The sequence below is a fragment of the Coturnix japonica genome, chromosome 5 (assembly GCF_054131305.1).
Source record: "Coturnix japonica strain WE chromosome 5, WE-NBRP24, whole genome shotgun sequence".
NCBI lineage: Eukaryota > Metazoa > Chordata > Aves > Galliformes > Phasianidae > Coturnix > Coturnix japonica.
The window spans coordinates 28081680-28097063 of NC_140667.1; the positions used below are offsets into that span (position 1 = coordinate 28081680).

At 39.2% G+C, this 15384-nt stretch overlaps 1 protein-coding gene across 10 annotated transcripts in view; it reads right to left on the reverse strand.

The window, feature by feature from the left end:
- Positions 1 to 15384, reverse strand: part of RAD51B (RAD51 paralog B) — a 353109-nt gene that overhangs the window by 184672 nt on the left and 153053 nt on the right. For 9 of the 10 annotated variants that reach the window (XR_014946640.1, XR_014946639.1, XR_014946641.1 and 6 more), the window contains exon 8: positions 1256 to 1352. Coding sequence is in view for 6 of the 10 variants with exons in the window: in XM_085549011.1 (XP_085405137.1) it covers positions 1256 to 1352 (97 nt within the window). In the remaining 4 variants the exon portion in view is untranslated. Of the gene's footprint in view, positions 1 to 1255; positions 1353 to 15384 lie in introns of those variants that run through there. The other variant, XR_014946642.1, reaches the window with a different exon arrangement.

The window sequence follows — 15384 nt, forward strand, 5'->3', positions numbered from 1 at the left end:
AATACAGTCAGGTAACATGTAACTTATTTGTGCCAAGAAAGAAATCATACAGTTGAAAAATGATGCCTTTCCCTTCCAAATCTAGTTACCAAATTTCAACTCTCTGTCAGAGATAGGGAGTGAAATTCAAGCAATGAAATTGAGAGATGCTTTATCAGTAGATGGAGCCACCAAAACCCACAAGCACAATTTCAGAATTACTTATTAAGCCATGTTTTGCCCAGGCTCCTATTGACAAAATTATTAAGAGAACACATCAGCCAGTGTCAAAGCATAACAGAGGAGTTATTTGCTGCTCTTTGATATTCCATTTAACATATCTCCAACGTCTTCCTCTCATCTATTGAGCTACAGAAATAATGGCCCCTTTAACCACTGCCACCAAGCTTTCTTACATTAAGTCAGACAAGCTTGCTGTGATCAGCCAGAACAAAGATAAGCTGACAAAAGCCACCAAATGAAGAGCTCAGTGAAGAGAGAAAGACAGGAAATAAAGAAACATATTATACAAAGTAGAATTTCTACATACAACTATAATGCCTTTGCAGGAAATGTGAGCATTGCTTATCATCATATATTTAGACCTACAATTGAACATAACTCTAAATAACAAGCTCCTCTGTATCTGTCCCTAATTGAGGGCACTCTGGCTATTCAAGTGGGAAGAGTCAAAATTATTGTCTTACATTACATGAAGAAGTAAAGCAGTACATGGCATCACACAAAAAACTCCTTACATTCACACAATATTGAGACTTGCAGCTTGAGGCACTGGGTTTGAAAAACTGGACAAGCATAATAAAAGGGACAGGAATGAACATTTACTGTTCTTCCTTTGATTTCAGTTGTTTCTCTTTGGAATCACCAATAATCTTTAAAAAAATTAAATTTGTGACCTAGCCTGTACGTTAACTCTAGTTACAGCTCCAGAAGGAGAAAAGTAACATCTTAATATAAGCAAATGAAAGTAGAATGTCAAGTAACACATGATTACAAATGAAAGCTTGAAAATTTGTTCCAGGCCCTTAGGAAAGGGTCAGTTAATAGTTGTTTGTTTCATGGTTTGTTTGTTTGTTTGTTTTTTGTTTTGTTTTGATTTTTGAAGTAATTGAAAAGTAACTTGTTCCCTTTGTTTTATGCTAGGCTTGATAACCTGGCTCTCATAAGACTTCTATACATCATACCAAAGTCTGCAAGTTACAATATGGGTTCATGTTGGTATAGAGTTTCAGTTCTAATAAGAGGGATCTCTTACCTTCAGACAGGGACAAATCATGAGCTGGAGACACTAGGTCTGCTGGGATTGCAAGGCCATTGCTCAACGATGTGGTAATCTGATTCGTCAAGATAACCTGCAAACAGACAAGCAGAAGTAGGAAGGGAAATTAATCTTTATAGCTCTAGGAAGGCAGAGAGCAGCCCAGGAAGGACTGGAATACTTCAGGCACAGGCGCAGTGTTCAGACAATCCCCTGCTCTGACCTTCACCAGTTTTGGACCTCTGTGTGGCTGGAGCCTCTGCATTTACAACTGGTCTTTGCTAAGATGATTGATAGAAGCTAGAGAATCATAGAATTACTTAGGTTGGAAAAGACATCAAAGATCATCAAGCCCAACCTCAGCCTAACCATAGCACTCTTAACTCTTAACAACGCTCTGCTAAATCATATCTCTGAGCACCACATCCAAACGGTTCTTAAACACATCCTAGGAACGACAGTACGTAGGGTTTTTTTGTTGTTCTTGTAAAGAATCAAGATGATTCTCATACTTGCATTAAGAACAGTCTCCGCTCCTGACAAACTCTCTGTAAAACACCATGTTTTCAATTGTATCTGACACAGGGGAATGGGAAACTGGAATACTTCTCTTAGTTTCAGATAGGACAGAGTTACTTTTCTTCATAGAGTCTGGTATGGTGCTATATTTTGGTTCTGTTTTTCCTACTGCTCTACTGACAGTAGGGGGAAAAGTTCCTGGAAGGAATCAGGAGATTTGACTTGACCTGACCAGTAAGATATTCCATACCATATGACAACACATGGGAAGAAAGTTTTGAAAGGGGTGGGAGTTCATCTCTTTTCCTTCTGCTGTTCAGGGGCTAGCTGGGCATCAGTTGGCAGGTGGTGAATCACTTGCTATAGACTGTCTTCTATATATAGTCATAACTATTATCCTCTGATAAATTAAATAAATAAATTAAAAGAAATGTGCTGAAACAGAGCACACTAACAAAAACCTCCACACACATACATACTGGTGGGATAAGAAGCTTTCACTGGCACACTTTTGCAATGATCACATTATTCACCAGTGTCAAAAGCTCTGTAAGCCATGCAGTCATCCCAAACCTGTGCCAAGATAATCTTATACTGTTCCATCATGTATTTTATTTATGTATTACATATTAAAGAAAAGCTACCACATTTAAAGTACATTCTTAAAACAAGGCACAAAAAGACTGAAACAACTTAGACTTATCGTTGCTCTCCTTCAAAGAGAACTAATTCTGCACACTTGAAAAATCAAAATAAAAAACAAATGAGAGAAATTCAACTGCTTTTTTTTCTCATCTCTTTAATCTTTCAGATGTTTTGGTTTCCTCTTCAGCTGGGATCTCCACAGCTCTGTTAGCTGTAGGACTGCACAGTTTTCTACCCTTTATGTTTACCTCTGGATACACTTTTGAATTTACTGAATTTATTTTTTAGCTTCTGATGTGTCCTTCAATAACCGTTCAACACAGACAATATCCTAGACACCTGTTTAAAAAGTGACTTTAAAAAAGCACAGACCTAGCCAAGTAAATGCTCCTCACTAGCTTGTTTTGAGGATGGGAATTAAATATTCTCAGTTCCATGACTTCGTTGATAGTTTAACACTGCTTAAATATATATTCAAATACTACCTTGAAAATGAACACTTCCCCTGAGATGAAGCCACATGCACGTATAGAATGCTTATTTTGGAATTAACTGAAAATTATTATTCATTTCTGTGAGTTGGCAGAACCAACAGAGACATTCAGCTCTCCTACAAGTACAAATCAAGAGGCTGTTAGCTAAGCACTTAATGTGGCATTAAATTTTGTCACACTTCTACAGTCTCATTTACTGCAAAATTCTTCCATCAGGTGCAGCTGTGCATTCCTGTATCACAGAATCACAGAATGACCCAGGTTGAAAGGGACCTTAAGGATCATGAAGCTCCTACCCCCCTGCCTAACAGGGCCACCAAATTTCTATGTTTACTAGATCAGGTTGCCCAGGGCTCGATACAACCTGGTCTTGGGCGCCTCCATGGACGGAGCATCCACAGCCTCTCTGGGCAGCCTGTTCCAGGACCTCACCATTCTCCTAGTAAAGAACTTCCCCCTAACATCCAACCTAAATCTACCCTCTTTCAACTTAAAACCATTTCCCCTTGTCCTGCTATTATTGGCCCGTTCAAAGAGTTTACTCCCCTCCTGTTTATAGGTTCCCTTCAAGTACTGAAAGCACCCCGCAGCCTTCTTTTCACCAGGCTGAACAAGCCCAGCTCCCTCAGCCTGTCTTTGTAGGGGAGGTGCTCCAGCCCCCGATCATCTTCGTGGCCCTCCTCTGGACCCTTTCCAACAGTTCTCTGTCTTTCTTGTATTGAGGGCTCCATACCTGGACACAGTACTCCAGATGGGGCCTCACAAGAGCAGAGTAGAGAAGGACAATCACCTCCCTTTCCCTGCTGGCCATCCCTCTCCTGATGGAGCCCAGGATACCATTTGCTTTCCGAGCTGCAAGAGCACACTGCTGGCTCATGTTAAGTTTCTCACCCATCAGGACCCCCAGGTCCTTCTCTGTTGAGCTGCTCTGAAAGACTCCTCCTCCCAGCCTGTACAGGTACTTGGGGTTCTTCCAGCCCAAGTGCAAAACCCTGCATTTTGCTGTGTTGAACTTCATTATGTTCATCAACCAACATTTATTTCTGTGCATAAAGCAGTTTGAATCTCACTCTGCAGGTGTGCACACTGCTCCAAACTCTAACTCAAACACAAACTATAAGCTAATAAAAGGAGAAAAGCAGACTCCTATTCACCTCCATCTCTAAATTAAAAAAAAAAAAGGAAGGACAATCTAATGTAGAGAACTTCCCTGGATACATACATCTTCTAATAAAGCTTCAAAACTCCAATGACTGAACCCTTACTGGAAACTGCACAGGCTTATTTAATTTTTCCCAGATTAAACATTTTGTCAATGATACTTTGGCATGCAAAGCTGCACTTCTTCAGCACTCTCCAATCCTACAGGGATTGTTTAAAGTCCTGAGTATTCATACCACAGGACTCCAGTGTTGCATCTAAAGAATAAGTTAACTTTTCCCCAAACTCTCCTTCATCAATCTAAAATATGTTCTTAAATTCCATTATTTTGTCATGGATACAGGAATATCATTTGAGACGGAAGGAAATATATTCAGAGAATTTTAAAAAAGAGTGTGATATAGAGAAAATACACAGGTAGACAAAAATGATATGGAGCTATGGAGTCACAGCTGTGTGACTTCTTCATGGGTGTAGTTTTACATTAAAAGAAGACTGATTTATATTAAACATAAGGAAGAAATTATTTACTCATAGGGCAGTTGAATGAAGCACTGTCACAGCTGCCTAGAGAAGCTGTGGATGCCCTGTCCCTGAAAATGTTCGAGGCCAGGTTGGATAGGGCCCTGTGCAGCCTGAGCTGGTGAAAGGCAGCCCTGCCCACAGCACTGGGTTGGAAATGGAAGGTCTTTAAGGTCACTTCCAACCCAACCCATTCTATGATTACTTATATTTTAAAGAAGAACATTCAGTACTCAGTTCTGATCTATAACTCTCCATATTTTACAAAAAGATTCATGTCAGATGAATGAAGCTTAGAATATTTTCCTTCGGTCTGTTAGAGGCCATATTTGAGAGAAACCAGCTCTCAATACAGAACAGTGCCTGAAAACAGACTAGGGTCACAAGTCCAAGCAGATTTACTAGAAAGAGTGTCTAGCACTGAATTAACAATAGCATTTCCTCATCTTTTCCTTGGAGATCTGCCATTGAAGTACAGATCAGATATACCCAGTTTAGTACAGGAGACTTGCCAAATAGATGGTCTAAGTAGGTAAGAAAAAGTTGCCTCTGTTGTGGTTCCTTTCCACAGATACTGGACATCATTACCAGCCAAGCATAGTTTTCACTTGAGAGGTTCAATGCCCATCACATGTTTGTTTTCTTCTAGCACAACATTCAACAACAAGAAAGATGCTACATAATGTTTTAATGTTATCACACTAAATTACACAGTATTTTAATAGCAGCTCCTATTTTCAGCTTCAATCAATGGAACAAAATATTTTTATTATCAGAGGTACTTTCATTTCCTATGGCACTAACAGTCAGGAAAACCATGATACTTCTCTGCACACCAACAGGTAAGGAGGTTTTGTAACTAATTCCCGATACCCTGGCACCAAACGAAGATCATGGGACTTCTTCAACCTGTGACTATACATGAAACCAAAACTTCAGCCTGTTTGTTCAATAACACTGGAAATTTGCTCCAGACAGTTTCCAATGGAAGTCAATAAACCTTTTGACCCTTCAGACTGTTCACTTGCAGTTGGTGAAGCATCTGAAGTGAAACACAAAGAGAGATAACGGGAATGCATTTTCAAGTTCTTAATTTTCGACAGCTTAAAAAAATGCCTGCTTCTCTGATTATCTCCCTCATCTGTATAGGAATGGATACGAGAAATTCTTTAGGAAAGCAGCGTTCCTGTTCTAAGACAGGTCACTGCTAATTCTAAGATTAATCCATGGTAAAAATAACATCTCCCTCCGGTGGTGTGATTTCAGCACAATGCCAATTTCAATGTCAATTTTCTGGAAGTACGATAGAAAAATTAAAACACTTATTTTAAGGTACGTAAGCTCCCAGCACCAATTTTTCTTGGGAATAGTGTAATTCCTGCATATGCTGAAAGCTTCTGCAGGTCCTGGGATAGAGCCGGCCTAGGAATTGAAATATGATTGCTTTATGTGGAAGAATAAACAAACTATTTTCTGTTTGATTATTTACACAGTACAGTTTTTCAAGTACTCCTCCTGTCCTTCCTAGGACCACACTGGAACTACTAAATCTGACTTTGTCATCCTTGTAAATCCCATTGAGTAAATAAGTCATTTTCTGTAAACTTTGTGGTCTCAGCCTCCTTGTTAGTTTATTGCAAAATTAAAGGGAGCACAGTGCAGAACTATCAATCAGTTACCAGCAAAGGTATAAAGTCTCCTGGAATGTACCAAGAGAGGAGGAAGAAAAAACAACCTTTCATGAAATGGCCATTTGTTAAAAGAATAGAGCAGAACTCTGCTTTTTGCAAGTAACACTATTTAGGAAAACACTTATTAAAATCTTCCTATTGAGTTGGAGGAGTAAGCACACAAAGACTTGCAATAAACTCAAACTACCCTTATTATTTCACGTATTTTGTGGTTTTCACTGTACTCAACATCTGTAAAGAACTTGAAGAATGACAGTCAGTAGGGCTGGGGTGCTGACTCAGCATGCTAGAGGAGAAAGAAAGGAAGTTTTACTGCTCCCCATCTATTTTTCACACCAGTCCCTAGGAAGGAACCTCTCCCTTTCCCTGAAGCACAGAACTTTTAGTGAGGCACTCAGCAACAGGTCAACACAATGGTGCAGTGTATAGGCACCAGTGGAGGGAAAGCACATCAAGCAATACCACAAAGCCAGATGGGGCAGGAAGCAAGCCTGGAAACAGAAAAAGAGAACAGTGAGCAAACTGGAGTGAAGGCAGCACACTTCAAAACAGTGGTGAGAACCACAGCTTTCTCCTTAGGAACCTGCTGCAGCTCCCTGAGACCAGCATAAGTCTATCCAGAGGAAGGGCTCTTCTGAACTACCAGTTTGTCAAATTAGCAGGGCAGTTTTGTAACATTCAACAAGGCTACACACTGAAATAGCTTTTTCTTTGGCTCCTGTTTCTCCAGGGAGATGTTTTTCAGCATCAGTACTATTTACTACAAGAATTGTTCAGAGTTCCTAATGAACTCAGCAGGACTTGTATCTAATATTCACAACGATGAAACTTTTCATAAAATTGAGCATTTTTAGTGAAATCAGGTAGAAAGAGGCAAAGTCTAAACTGAAACACTGAGAGTTCCTACACAAAATGAGAGTTTTCAAGAGAAAACATCAAGTGCAGCGCTGCTCAGCTGGGGCTCATCCCACAGAAATGCTGGTTTCTCTAATGAAAAGTATCCATGCTACTGAAACTGACAGTTCTGAGCTCCAGAACCAAATCAAGCATACTTACATCACAACTATTACTACATATATTACAAGTGTATATCTTCATTCTTAGAAAACAAACTTTTGATGCATACAAAGTATATACAAGAGAGAAAATCCAATGTCTTCTGAAATTCAATCAAATCACCACACCTAATTACTACTCTTTCAGCAAGAAGTCCCATACTCTCAAGTTGATTGGGCCATCGGCCTCATCACACTGAGTTTCTGTAGGGAAGAACGAAGACAACACCAAGCATGCTATAGAGACAAAACATCACAAGCAAAAAAACAACAACAACCTTGAAACAAATGAAATTAATGTGCTCAAAATCAAATGATGCTTCTGATGTTTGACCAAGACCTAAATAACAAAGGTATTTACCTATTATACTAAAATGGCTGTGGGCTAACAAAGAAAGCACAACATAAACAACAGACAGGTGTTCACATTTATTAATCGCTGCTAATAGAAATCAATTGAAACAAAAGTCACACATTTATATATGACAGAGACTTAGGCTGCAATTGTGATACTCACATTAGGTGGATGTTTCCAGATAGGAAGGAAGGGTAACTACCCTCACTAAAGGCAAAGACAAGGCCTCTGTGCTGTGAGATGTTAGAATTTGTATTCTCAACCAGTGTCAACAGAATTTGGCACAACTCCCTGAATAGCAGACATACACACAGATATAAACCATCGATAAACTAATGAGAAACACTTCTTAATCCAATAAGCAATCTAGCAGCAAGTGTTGGCCTTGCCTCAGTTTTATTTTATCTGTTCCTATTTTCATGAGCATCACAACCAGGGAAAAAAAGGTTGATTAAGCAGTCCAACAGCATGAAAACATGAAGGTAATGATTCTCTAGAAGACTCACAAGCACCTTTTAGAAGAAAGAAGATTAGAGACCTGTGCAGATGACACATTGCTGCAACCATATTAGAGTTCCTAGCTCCTGCTATTAGACTTCCAGCTCCTGCTTTGCCAGGTATCTCTACCTGAACTTTTTTTCCTCCCTCAGTAAGGCAATTCACAGCAGCAGAAGGAATTTTATAGGCACTGGATTTCACTGAGTATAAATAGGAGTTGAAAGAAACTGAGGAATCCTTCAGAAACTAGCCACTGTATTTACATCCAATTTATTCTGCTTTGCATAGGAAAAGTACAAAGTTATGCAAGTCTCATTCTGGAGAAGTGTGTATTCACATCTCCATCAATTGCCTAAAAATTATCATAATAAATTGATAAAATTTCCACCAGGAGAAAAAAAGAAACAAAACAAAAGCATGCTGTTCTCAAGCAGCTACATGCCTTGAAGTTGAAACAGCTACCACCCAGAGATAGCCTGAGGTCTTTAGCCTTTCCTCCCCTGGGAACAAGGAATGCAGCCAACACAAATGTAACCTTCAAAATCTGCACTGCGGCACCCTTGTGCTGCCCTGCTCCATGAAAAGGGTTTGTGTGCCCGGAAGGCCTTCACATCCCGTACTCTGTGTTGCCACAGCCTGTAGAGACCTGTCTGCAGAGACATGTGTAAGCCATCCCCCAAGAAGAAATGCCACACTCCTTCAAGCCCTGCCAGCAGCCCAGAGCTCTGCATTAGTTTCAACAGGTCTTGACGTTCCTCCGCCCTCCCCTGCAGCCTCTGCATTATGACAGCTCCCTGAATTCACCTTATTCCTTTTCTAAATCAGCTATGTACCTCCTTAAAAGCCTCTGGCCTGATTCTAGCTGAGCTGAAGGGGAATACCTTGCAGGAAAACACTTCACCTACAGACAGATCTTAAGCCAAGACCTGCTTCACTCACCAAACAGCAGCAAAACAGCATTGCTCAAAGGGGAAAATCTTTTAAAAAAAAGTTAAATTTTGAATTCACTCTTAGATCTCACAGTGCTCTCAGCAAAATGGCTTTTGGTTATTCTGTTTGTTTCTGATAGATGGGAGAAAACAGCATTGTCCTGAATGTTGGTGAAGTAACATAGTGTCCCACTTCTGCTCTGCCAGACCACCATGCTCCAGACTGAGAGGAAAGCTAGACACAACTCCTGATCTTTAATAGCACTGAAAGAAAGTCACAATCTACACTTCCTTTTTCCTCAGTGAAAAACATAGTTTAGTTTATACATAATTGCTAGCTTCTTCAACAGCTGCTAATGCTCCTTGCTTTTGCTGGACAAATGCAGATCTTATGCCACACACCCCCCCTGCTCAGTCCAGTGCCTCAAATTTATGCAGTCCTTCCTAAATTCAGTGACGTTAACTCTTAATACCTTTGTGGGAATGAACATATTGTTACCCCTGTTTGCCGGGGTAGAGACAAATGTTCAGGGAGGGGACTTACTAAAGGTATCAACAATCATTACGACCACTCCTGAACCCTGGATCCACAAGGTGGATTCAAAGGGCCCACACTCAAATGAACATCTCAGGACACCTCAGAGCCAACTAATAGCTAACAGCTATCTAAGCAAGCTGTGTATTTATAATTCTTTCCATATTTAGCTTTTATCTGTTTTCTGTACCTTTCTGTATCTAGTTTTTTTTTTTTTTTTTTTTTTTTTTCCTCTAACAACTAAATGGGAATAAGAACTAAACTAATGAAATGCTTTTAACAAAGGCCTATTTAGGGCTCATGGGCTATTTCAAGCAGATAATTCACAATACCAGCATTTTTATTTGATGTTTTGACAAGCCCATAAGAAAGCCAGTATTACAGACATGTAAGTTTGGAGAGGTGTGTGAAGAGGCATGTAAAGCACAAGTCAACTTCATTCATTTCATTAATTCTATAGATTCCTCCCAACTAATTCCTTCAGGCCTTCAAGACAGTGGGTCACAGCAAACGCATGTCTTGTAAGCAAAGTGGAACAACTCAATGAGCTGCTGTAATTACACGTCTTTTCTGAAAGCTGTTTTAAAACACTCTCCCTAACCCCATTTTATCTCACACTGTGGCACTGTGGCAACATTCTAGAGGGGAAGACAGTGGTTGTTGAGGCTGCTCACTTTGGTGCTACAAGGAAGCAGCTTTAGGAGGTGCTAGAATTCCCCTCAGCACTTCACTGTTAATTCCCCTACAAACCACATTTGTTTGCCTGCCCTGCAGCACTGGAGCTTTTCCATTTACTTTTTAAGCAGGTAACAGGGGACTACAAGAGTACTGGCTCTCCCTGGTCCAAAAACTGCCCTCTATTTAATCAGCCATTACAGGCAGATGAGTACAAGCATCAGAGAGCATCACATGGCTTATTTCCTTCAGTGCTCAATGTATTCTATCATCGTCACAGAAGTGAAGTAATTTTTGTCTAGGATTATATGGCATACTTCTTCTACAATGTTGATTAAAGAGTTTTCTTTACTTGCTGTGTTGCGATAGTTGCTGATTTTCACTGAATGCAATTTGGACACAGACTGGCTATTTATACTGATCTATAATGGCTATCCTTAAATCATTATGCAGTTTTACCTCACTGTATGTAACAGTCAGTCAGTTTTGAAGACAAGAGGAAGAGAGAATTTGGATATATGATTCCATCTGCAATTTGTCTAAGGCAGTTTAACAGGTCTGTAGAGTTAGTAACCGCTATTGCACAGAAGTTGGACTAAGCAATACCCCAATAATCTTTTACAAAATGTGGTAGCTATTAAGAAAGGAAGGAACAAACTTGTCAGTCAGTACAAGTAAGGCCCTTGTAAGGTTACTTCAAATTATCAAACAAAATTCAGTTATCATCCTTTACAGATGCAATGGCTGGGAAAGGGAGCAGAAATCATCTAGAAAACAAAACACCCATATGCTGAAGCCAACATCCTCTCCTAAGCCACCATAAGTTTTGTTTCTCTGTGACCTCGGGCTCAGAAATATATGAAAGAATAAGTGAGAATGAACAGCTGTGAACTGTACATACTACATGCTGTAGGTACACATTAACAGTGCATTATGAACACTGAATTTCATGTACACCTTTTTCAGCCTAATCTGTGACCTCGCCAGTAATCTGTTTCTACCAAAAATACCTGTAGTATTTCAAACTAATCAATAGCTTCCAGACAGCTTGAAAATGCAACAAACTTGAAAAATAAGCCAGCTATAGCTAAGCACACAGCAGTCTGACTACCAGGCTGAGGCTGTTTTAGTAGTCAGCATCTTTTAGCCCAACTGAACTGGAAGTTTTACCATCCAGCTGTTGATATCTGAAATATTTTGCAATACTTTTACGCAAGGGAAAATTGCGTGGGTGCATTTCTTCCATCTCCTAAACTTGAAAATTGAAATGTAAGAGCTTTAAACTTCAACTTCCTACCGCTAACAACGCTTAACACATTTTTATCAACTACGGTATTCTTAAGGAATTTATCCTAAAAAGAAATGCAACTTATTTACAATGTACAGTGGTACAATGTGCTATGAAGCTTTATTGGCACTTTCTGAAATCTCTACAGCATTCTGTGAAGCCTTGCTACCCAGTAGCTTGGTTATCCTAAGTGCTTATTCCACAAAAGCATATCGGGAATGACAAACAAATAATACAGAGAGAGTCTACAGCTTATAGATAAACAGTCCATAATAAAGCAGAACAAAATACATGAGTGCGCATTATTGTTTTCCAAACATGTCTGGTCTGATATTATCCAGAGGAAACAAGAGGAGAGGGGATGTAAATCAGCCATGTCTCTTCTCACCAATATTTGGGGGGAGGGAAAATGGGGGAAAATATCTTATGGCTCAAAATAGTGTTGCTAAAATTCTGGAATATCTTGGCCTCTGCATCCTATTTCTCCTACTAATAAGAAATACGGTTAGTATTTCCCCGATAAAATAAGAGCTTTTTCAAATTTTAGAATGACAAATTTCTATTTACATAACTAACTTACTTAGAATGGAAATGTGAATCATTAGAGGAAAGCTCTTTGAAAACTAGGACTCAGAACAGAAAGTGAACTCAGAAAAAATGGAAGAAGCCATTTTTGTGTTGAGATCACAGCATGACACATCCCCCTTTGGCTTTGGTTAACAGAGAAAAAAATAGCATTTGAGATCATCCAAATAAAATCACACAAAACCAATTCAATCCAAGCCCAAAGGTGTTATCAAAGAGGTTGAGAGAAAAAAGATAATTTCATTTGGAAGTTGGTGATAACTGAGGACACCCACTTCGACTCTACCAGAAATGAGATTGGGTCTATATGGGCAAACACATGAGAAAGGAAGCCTGGGGTAAAGAAGTGTTTGGGGACAGGATATTTTCAGTACACTGTTTAACTTTCACAGCAAACACTGTGGAAAACCAGGAGTTAAACAGCAACAGGCTGTTCAAGTAAGACTACAAATGTATCTTCAGATGTGGCAATTGGGACATGAGAACAGAAGCTGTTGAATGCTATGAGTTGGGATTGCTATGCCACTCACTGGTGAGACAGTAGCCCAGAAGAGACCTTCTCAGGGAAGGATAGAACGAATTTGTCTTCAGACAATGATAAAAATAATTCACAACAAAATGCTTGGACTTCAAGGTACAGCAGCAGAGCAGTGTGTGTGTGACAGGTGAAAGATAATTGCTCAAATTTATTCAAAACTTAGTAAAAACTCTTCCATATTTTAGGCTACACTAATTTGCAAAATGGCTTATGTAGTATGGAGACACACAATTTCTGCAGTCATAAGGCAGTTATGGCACATGCCTATAGCTGTTCTGTCTGAGCTCCAGAACCATGCAGCGACTAGAAAAATTTTCAGTAGTAGTGTTATTAGTTCAACACATTTAATCTGCTATTGGCTTTACCTTGAGTTTATTAAGGATAACTGTAGTTTGTTTTACAATAAATGGTTCCTAAAAGTATATATATAAAAAAGCAATAACCCATGACTGCTGTACCAAGCCTTAAACATGAATATATGAAAGGCGTATCATGCTTTGGACTTCTTATACTACAGCATTTCTTAATCTCCTCCTCCAGAGTATTAGATATCCACTTCAGTGTAGAAGCTGCCCGACAAGTTCCTATTTTAAATTATTATTGATGTTATTTTTCATTCCAGATTAAGATTTAATGCTGATCTGATTTTACTGACCCTGAAGACTTGACACCAATATGAAATATACCTTCATCCTTTTGTCCCTAAATACATTTGCAGAGGGAAAAATAAATAAACAAATAAAATTGGACTTGTTCTTTTACCATTAACTCTGCATACACCTTGATTCATTCTCAAAAGGTAAGGAGAGAGAAGTCCAGGCACACATTTCCTAATGCTGGCTCTGTCACAAAGTAGCTGTGACAGCTTAGTGATACAATGAATTCTTTGTACTCTATTTTCCAAAGTAGACATAATGCCTACCCTATAAAAGTGCTTTTGGTAGTGCTTTGAACTTACTGCATGCAGGGTGATAAAAACAAGAAGTGTTTTAAGACATTTCTAGTGTTACAGCTGGGCAATCTCTAGATAGAATGTAGTAGAAATAGTTGACTGCTAAAAGTTCTGTTCATGGGGTTGTAGGTTTTGTAAACTCCCCAAATCTCTCCCCAAAAGAAATTCATAAGCATTCTTTCTTTTTTTTGTTTCTTGTTTAAAAAAAAAAATCCTTCCCCTTTGAGTGAGTCAAGACTGTAAGTATTGCTGGTTTGTGCTGCACATTTGGGGAGGGTAAATCTGAAGAATTACTCTTGGCTCAGCTTTTGGTATGTTGTACAATGTACTGTAAAGCATTAATATTGCATTAGAAACAGAAGAAAAGAAAAACAAATACCAACTTATTATCTAAACCAGCTGAGAGCCTGACCCGGTGAACAACTTTTGCTCTGAGTTTACTGATGGTGTTTTGAAGAACTATTTTATAGATCCGGAACAGTGAAGATAACAAAATAAGAGTAAAGCGGCATGGCTTCAAACCAGGCTTGTGCTAATTTATTTTCTGAACTGGATGGTTCAGATATTTCTTGTGCCAATAAAAGGCAAATAACAGCTATTTTTCAGAATGTTGCAAGACCAACAGATAGACCTCATACCACTCTTAAAATATTAAGATCAGTAAGCAGCCAAAGACGAATGCTGTAAGTAGCATGGAAAATATTCAGAGTCCCTTTGCAAAAGCCAGTGTAAGAGACTCACACATGCACAAAAAGAGAAGTCAGTGCTGAAGTAAGAAACTGTCTCAAACATAAAAGCTGGCTTTTAGCAGTATGAAACAAACACCAGAGGTTACCCAGATTTTAGCCCAAGCTCCATCTTGACAGTTTTCTGAGAAATACACAGCATGGGAATAGCTGCCGAGGAAACTGCAGCCTGAGACAACTTCACCAAGAGCTGAACCTGCACTGGAATTTTAAGTGGAAAGGGAAAAAGACATGAATAGCTATGGAGGAGGTGTGACTTACGAATAACTAACACAGAACTTCTGAAAAGAATATAGAACTCAGTGGATACCAACAGCAAGCACAAGTAGAAGCATAAAAATCGGCACTTATGGAACATGATGCATCAGCCTGAAAATTGGGCTGGTACAAAAGCAAAGAAAGGGCCTGAAGTTTCATTTTGCTCCAAGGAGCAAGGCTGTGAAGAGGAGAGCTGTTCACACAGGTAAGAAGCCAACTGTCACCCTCACAAACTGCTCAATACCTCTGTAAACCCACCAGCTGGAAGGTCCGCTACTTGTTTTGTAATCACTTCTATTCTGTCTACGGACAGAAGGAGCCAACCTGCAGAACACAGATCAACTCTCAACCCATGGATATAAAAAATTCTGCATTAGAGAAAAAGCTGGGTATGAGCTTTACAGTTCAAGTCCTTATTCTCAACAACAAACAGCTCAGGAGGTCACGGTAGCCAAAATTCCACAATCAACATTCAATAACAAGCATTTGTGCAATATATTTCTCATTTTTGGTGTCCACAACAGAGGATTAAGGTGACTAAAAGATAATCTACATAGAGATATCTACAGATTGCATTGTGCAGATGTGCAACATTAGGTTCCATGGACCAGAACACCAGAAAGATCTATTTTAGACAAACAAGCAAAGTCAAACAATATCTACTCTTTTTCCTTAGAGTT